The sequence below is a fragment of the Pinus tabuliformis genome, chromosome 1_2, assembly GCF_031772625.1.
Source record: "Pinus tabuliformis cultivar Carrire ecotype Pingquan chromosome 1_2, CPIR1, whole genome shotgun sequence".
Classification (NCBI taxonomy): Eukaryota; Viridiplantae; Streptophyta; class Pinopsida; order Pinales; family Pinaceae; genus Pinus; species Pinus tabuliformis.
Window position 1 is genome coordinate 1,304,618,869 of NC_142298.1, and position 7,258 is coordinate 1,304,626,126.

The following is a 7,258-nucleotide window of genomic DNA, read 5'->3' on the forward strand; positions in this document are numbered from 1 at the left end:
AATATAGTACTGAAAAATGTCCCAAAAATCATAATTATGGATCAAAAGCCTAAATTTAAAATTATATAACATCATAAAATTTTAATTTAATAATTAAATAAAATTATTTATTTATTTAATAAATAAATAAAATTATTTATTATCATTATTTTAATTTAATAAACATGGTTAAAACTACATTTTAAGTTTTTTTGGACCATAGTCAAATAATAAAAACAAAATAAATAATTCAAAGTTAAATTTTACTTTATTTCCGGGGGAATAACTCACAAATAAAACCCCCATACTCAACCCACAAATAAAACCCCCATACTCAACCCACGATCTGTACATCATAATAACAGTCCTGATCAACCTGAAATCATGGGTTCTCGAAAAACATGGGTTTTCGCAAGAAAATCAGCGTGTAAACGTTTCCGAAGAAAATAACCTCAATTAGCGGATGCGCGTGTAAGCCATGTAGGTTGGTCTTCTCATCAGCAGAATGGAAATTGGATTGAACTTCTCTGAGTCTTCCCAGGAAACATTTATTCCACCACCACAAAGCCGAATCGGGTAGCAAGTTTCAAACTGAATACCCCAGTACCAGCTACCCCACTACAGCCCTCAGCTGAAGGGCAAATCAAAATACCAGGATATTGCATTCATTTTCCTGCGGTGAAAGACAATTTGGGGTGGCGGGGAGTGAATGGTATTGAATTCATAGATTCAACAGTTGTGTTCTGTAATATCCAATTAACAGTTCATCTTATTGTGCAAATTTTCTGTTGTGTCAGAGTTTGGAGAAGATCCCATCACCATTTGTTTTGTTCTTAGATGCAACTGGTAATAGTTTTAAGCTGCAGACATTCTTAACTGCAACTGTTCATATTTTGTCTGTAGTTTGAAAACTGCAGCGACGTAGTTGAAGAGCAGATCATTCTTGGCAGGGGTAAAATCCAGATATATTCATCTTGCCATTTTCGATTTTTGATTGATTCTGTGCATGGCCAAGTAATTTGTTTGATTCAAACGTGGTATGTTTATTGATTCTGAACATACACATATGATTCAAACTTGCCATGGCTATTGATTCTTTAGGTGTTGAATTGGCTTTTGGACTGAAACATTGATTTAGAGCAGACCCAATGAGTAAAATTTGCTGTTATGTGTTGATTCTGTACGTTACTAATTGGCAGTTTTGGATTCAGAGGCAATGGAGAATCCATCTGTTGCTCCTTTCAGAGGACTTCTAAAAGACATTAGAGGACGGATCCCCTGTTACAAACAGGATTGGGTCCATGGAATCAATGCCGGAATCAGGTCTCATTATGAACCTTTTAAATTAACCTTGTTTAAACGTCTGTATGCGTGAAAATCTTGTTGGGTAATAAGAATGCAGGGTTTTGGCGTTGTTGGGATATTACCCATAAATGAAAGATTAGCCGTGCATCTCAGACGTTTGTTTTCTTCATGTTATACATCTCGAGTTTTCTCTGTAATATTAAGCGTTTTGGTTTCTGTATTCGTTTTCATTCATAGCAGGATTTTGGCGCCAACCACCTATATTTTCTTTGCTTCGGCTCTTCCAGTTATAGCTTTTGGGGAACAGCTTGATAGAGCCACGGGTAACTTTTAGTTTTCTCTATTGGACTCAATGTCAATGTAAATCTAATTTCTTCTATAGTAAATAAATCTAAATCTTCTGCAATGTGTAATTTATTGTTAGATGGGACATTAACTGCTATTCAGACACTGGTCTCTACTGCTATCTGTGGAATTCTACACGCTATTTTTGGTGGACAGCCCCTGCTAATTCTCGGAGTTGCAGAACCCACTGTCCTCGTGTATACATACATGTATAATTTTGCAAAAGGCAGGGATGATTTGGGACAGAGGCTGTTTCTTGCATGGGCCGGATGGTAAGCATGAATATTACAAAAACAAAAAGGCCACCATCTGAAAAGATTTTCGTTTTTTCTTTTGTTAAATTCATATTCAGAGATAAAAAATGGAGAAGCATAATATGTATTTGACTGCTTTCTCGGAGAAGATGTTTTTATAGTGTTCCAAGTATTTTGTGTTTTCAGAGATATATAATTTCTATTTGTATTCCCATTTTCTGTCTTATAGAGCTATAAAGAGATGTAAAAATCGCATGTTCTGTGTTTAATGGCATCCCATAGATTTAGTTTGGATTTTTAATAAAAGTTTATCTCATCCATTTCATTTCCTCGGTGATGGAGGACTGGTGTGCAGGGCTTGTGTGTGGACGGCGTTGCTTCTATGCCTTCTAGCTATTTTTGGCGCCTGTTCGATCATCAACAGATTTACAAGAGTAGCTGGGGAGCTCTTTGGCATGTTGATTGCTGTCTTGTTCACGAAGGAAGCTATCAAGGCATGTGCAGTTACCATTCCTGAATCATGGTATCAAGTTTCCAAAATTTTACTGAAATTTTATAATAAAAGAAAGCCATTGAAACTGTGTTTTCAGGGTTTGGTAGATGAATTTTCTGTGCCCGTAAATGAGAATCCCAATGCTGATCAGTTCAAATTTCCATGGCGTTTTGCAAATGGGCTATTTGGGATTGTTTTATCGTTTGGTCTACTACTGACAGCCTTAAAAAGCAGAAGGGCTCGATCATGGCGATATGGCACTGGTGGAGTTTCTTTCTTATTGGCAATTTAGAGTCTATGATAATGATAAAGTTTCTGGCATATGCTAATCTAATGAATAAATGCTGTCAACAGGTTGGTTGAGAAGTTTCTGTGCCGACTATGGAGTACCCCTGATGATTGTGGTGTGGACAGCTATCTCATACAGTGCAGTCGATAGTATACCCGCCGGAATTCCTAGAAGGCTTTCTAGTCCTAATCCCTGGTCTCCTGGAGCTTCATCCAATTGGGCAGTAATTAAGGTGATTGGAATCTCTCTTTATTCTTTCGGAGAATTGTGTACCTTGTTTTTTTTCTTCATTTAATCAAGTATTTAACTATGATCTCTTTTAAGTCTGTCAAAATTGAGATTAAATTGGTATTCTTGGCAGGATATGCATAAAGTTCCACCCCTATACATTCTAGCGGCATTTATCCCTGCAATTATGGTAGCAATGCTCTATTTTTTCGATCACAGTGTGGCAGCTCAGATGGCTCAACAGAAAGAATTTAATTTGAGAAATCCATCAGCTTACCACTATGACTTACTTTTATTGGGTATCATGGTGTGTGTCCCGGTCTGTCTCCAGGATTAAGTTTTGGTTTCCAGTTGATATATTGTATCTATACAGATGTTGCAACTGACTTTTCTACAATTTGTTATGGATTCGATTCCCTTAATGCAGGTATTTATTTGTGGATTATTTGGAATTCCTCCTTCTAATGGTGTATTGCCACAATCCCCAATGCATACAAAGAGCCTTGCAACTCTGAAGAGGCAGGTAAGTTTTTAGTTAAGCAATTATGTTCAGAAGTCTTCTTTCTTGGATTTACATTGTATAGTTCTAATTATAATGTTTCATTTGTGTCTATGTATAAATTTCACATTTTCTTCCTTCACAGTACATTGAAACGTTTTAGATGGGGGAATTCCACCCTTTTACTCAAATGGATCCAAGTTAGAAAATTAGAAAACTTTAATCATCCTCATTAATTTATGAGCACAAGCTGGTCTTCACCTATTTTATTGCTTGCAGTTTTTTTAGAATTGTATGTAACTGTTGCTTACTTTTTAGAATGGTCATGAAACACATTTCTTCTTTTGAACAGTAAGATGATCTGATCTAGATGCTCTGAATTTCTCTTGAATTTACGTTGTTTAGGTCTAATCACAATATTTTATTTGTGTCCTGTATACGTCTCACATTTTTCATCCTTCATTACACATTGCAACTTTTTACATGGGGAAATTCCTCGCTTTAGGTGGATCCTCAAAAAACTTGAACACTCCTTATTGATTTATGTGCACAAGGTGGCCTTCACATATTTCATTTCCTACTTGCAGCCCGTTTAAAATCATATGTAATCGTTGCTTACTTTTTAGAATGGTCATGAATATATATTTTCTCCTTCGGAACAGTGATAGGAACTGATCTAGATACTTTGGCTGCAGATAGTGCGGAAAAAATTGGTAGAGAGTGCTAAGAAATGCATGCAGAAACAGGCTAGCATGTCAGAGATTTATGACAATATGCAGCAAGAGTTTACACAAATGGAGATGAATAATATCCATCATCTTCCAAACCAGGTATGTTCAAAAGAGTACGACAAATTTCCAAACCTTTCTTCTTCTTGGGTTTTTAGATAAATAGTATGTTATCCCTATCTTTGCTAGTCAGAGATATTTCCAGTAAATTAATATTTGCCTATATTTTAGGGCACCTGTAATTCCGAGGAATCGATTTAAAATAAGTCTGTCACATTAAAAACAGAGCTTTCGAAGAATGGTGCAATTTAACTACAAAAGATATTGCTGGACAATACAGAGAAATCTCTTCTAAAAGTATGGAAATGCAATTCTTGATAATCAAATATGTGTCTCAACTCTATCATTTTCAGTCACTCTCATTCCTAACCTGCAGTAATTAGCAGTATTCCACTTCAGAAAACCTGGTATTGGTATAGCCAGGGATATGCCTGGACTTTACATCACCCTTACATCTTTTCATCTAAATTGGAATGGAAGCACTGAAGGAGTTTATGGCAGTTGAAATGGAGTCTTACATGTTTTTTCATTGGTTTTACAGTCATTGAAGGAGCTAAATGAGTTGGAACAATATAAGTCTGTAGACTTGAAGAGCCCGGCCACCAACATGAATGGAAATGCTTTCGACCCTGAAAAACACATTGATGATTTGCTTCCAGTCAGAGTTAAGGAGCAGAGGCTGAGCAATTTAGTCCAATCTTTGCTTGTTGGTATCTGTGTGGCTGTGATGCCTGTTATTAAAAAGGTCCCTACATCTGTATTATGGGGCTACTTTGCTTACATGGCAATAGAGAGTTTACCAGGGAATCAATTTTGGGAGAGGTTTCTTTTTTTCTTTGTTGCACCTTCAAGGAGATACAAGTGAGTCCCTAACTTCTCTGTGAGATCTTTTGGTTAATCTAAAGATTGAGCATCGGATAGTCTACTTCTTGGAAGATTAAATAAGTTCTGATGAGGGCCTAAAACTTTCGAAATGGCAATTTATGTCTGCAGGGTGCTTGAGGATGTGCATGCATCATTGTTTGAAACAGTACCGTTCAAGACCATCGCTAAATTTACACTGTTTCAGCTCCTTTATCTACTGGTATGCTTTGTCATAACATGGATACCAATAGCAGGGATACTTTTCCCTGCCCCATTCTTTTTGCTAATACCCATCAGACAACACATTCTTCCAAAGCTGTTTAAACCTGCACATCTAAGTGAACTAGATGCAGCTGAGTATGAGGAGAGTGAACCGCTTCCTCATCACCAGCGTAGCTTCAGCTTGATGGTATGTACCTTATGAAGCATATTTCCTAGAGCATTGCATCGGTCTATTAAACTAGGTATTTTGGAGGACATTTTCTGTGGAGTTGAAGTCAATAATTCAGTTTTAGAATTTTTAATGCTTACGTCTTCACAGTTCATTTTTGTAAATACAGGAGTCTGAGGCAAATGTTGTAGATAAAGCGCAAGAGATTGAAGAAGATGTTGATGATGCTGAAATTTTGGATGAAATAACTACTAGAAGTCGTGGCGAATTGAAGCACCGGCCTGTAAAATGCATAATTTTTGTTGATCCTCTTTGGAACAAGTCTAATATATGTTTCTTTTTGGTTGGAAGAAAAACGCTAAATACATTTTTTTGGATTTGCCTTAGAAAGTATTTTTCGTACGATTGCACTGGCATAAAAAGAAACTTTCAGATTTGAATCTTTTCAAGATTGTAGAAATTTTTAGATTTCAATTTTTTTGGGTTTGTTAAGTTGTGTGAGTCTTGAAATGAATGTATGTTTAATTTTTGGATTGAGACATTTCCACTCTGGGCATCTAAGTCATTAAAATGCTCCTGATGACACCCGGCCTTGCCACACGAGCCCTTAGCATCACTGAATTTTTGCCATGGAGTTTTGATTGGTTGACCTTCACATGACAGAGTGTCTTAATATTACACCCCATAATGGTTTGAACTGGATTTCAAAATTTTAAGAATGAGCTTTCTTTTACTTTTTAATCTCTGTTTTAAACTCATTCCTAAGAATGAACACTTTTATGTTAAACGGAGCTATGTGATAGATGAGATTATATTTTGTAAGGGCAGTTTGAATTTGGTTGAACGATTGCTCATACATGTCTTCCATATTGCAGGTTCACATTGATGATCAGAATCAAGTGGAAAGGCAACAGCCTTGAACGGCATTTTCAAGTTATTCTGGGGACACACTACATTGGTAAAAAACTACACTTGAAGTGTTTCTGACATAAAATCGTTATTTAACTGAGATTATTCTGACATAAAGCAAGATGAACAGATATAAATTGGTTATCGCCTAACATTTGTCTGCCGTAAAATAGGACAATTCTTCAAATTCTTCTCTACTAAGAGGGTTAAGAGTTTTTACGAAGCATATGATCCAAGGAGAAGCTTGAATCGCCAGTTACGCACAGGCCTGAAATGATATGACAATGTTGATCGCTGGTAAATAAAACGACTGCCAAAGTCTAGGTGCCTGAGCCTTCTTACCTGTTGGGGATTATTGAAAAGATGATTAATTCCAAAAGAGGATGAAACGATATATGAGACTTCTGAGTTTGAAGTATTACATATGTTAAATATTAAAACTAGTTCACCTGGTCTGTATAATGAGGATGGAACATTGTATAATATTGTTTAGTAGAATAATAGTACATCGATCAGTTAAATGTGAAACGATTTATGAGACGTTTGATTTGGAAGCATACATTGGGCTAACAATTAAAATTGGTTCAGTTTATCTGTAAAATGAAAAATGGAACATCACATGATATTGCTTGCTGAGCAGTCTAGCTGCTATAACGATGGATCAACTATTCTCTGAAAAAAAAACGATGGATCAACTATATATTACAAGAAAAGTTTTTTTTAAGATTGAAGTTCATATGATCCTTTTCGAGAGGCAACAAAATTTTCCAAATGGTCTTTCAGATTTTAAAAGGCTTTATTCAAGTCAAAGAAAAATACTTCAATAAAAATACCAAAAATAATACCAATAGCACATAGAGTAGCCATAAATGAAAATTCTTTACCTTATTTTAGTGAAAGAAATCAATATTATA

The 7,258-nt window shown here is 35.8% G+C and overlaps 1 protein-coding gene across 6 annotated transcripts; it reads left to right on the plus strand.

The window, feature by feature from the left end:
• The first annotated feature begins 324 nt into the window (after positions 1-324).
• LOC149211004 (putative boron transporter 2) lies at positions 325-6,890 on the plus strand. Of its 6 annotated transcripts, none has more exons than XM_089396852.1 (16): positions 325-691; positions 777-931; positions 1,191-1,302; positions 1,525-1,607; positions 1,709-1,901; positions 2,239-2,377; positions 2,474-2,639; positions 2,731-2,897; positions 3,027-3,200; positions 3,321-3,416; positions 4,088-4,222; positions 4,722-5,041; positions 5,174-5,453; positions 5,605-5,718; positions 6,311-6,393; positions 6,518-6,890. In XM_089396852.1, exons 3-15 carry the CDS (start codon positions 1,196-1,198, stop codon positions 6,353-6,355), a joined length of 2,019 nt encoding a protein of 672 aa, XP_089252978.1. In that variant the 5' UTR covers positions 325-691; positions 777-931; positions 1,191-1,195; the 3' UTR covers positions 6,356-6,393; positions 6,518-6,890. The 6 variants fall into 6 exon arrangements, with proteins under 6 accessions (XP_089252978.1, XP_089252979.1, XP_089252976.1 ...); XM_089396853.1 differs by having other exon boundaries at positions 883-1,016; XM_089396850.1 differs by having other exon boundaries at positions 883-931; positions 1,179-1,302.
• Positions 6,891-7,258: the final 368 nt, after the last annotated feature.

What these genes read in the sequence shown, in the direction of transcription:
- LOC149211004 (XM_089396850.1), top strand. An exon ending in CCAATTGGGCAGTAATTAAG is followed by an intron (nt 2,898 to 3,026) that starts GTGATTGGAATC and finishes TATTCTTGGCAG; the next exon opens with GATATGCATAAAGTTCCACC. An exon ending in TTGCAACTCTGAAGAGGCAG is followed by an intron (nt 3,417 to 4,087) that starts GTAAGTTTTTAG and finishes CTTTGGCTGCAG; the next exon opens with ATAGTGCGGAAAAAATTGGT.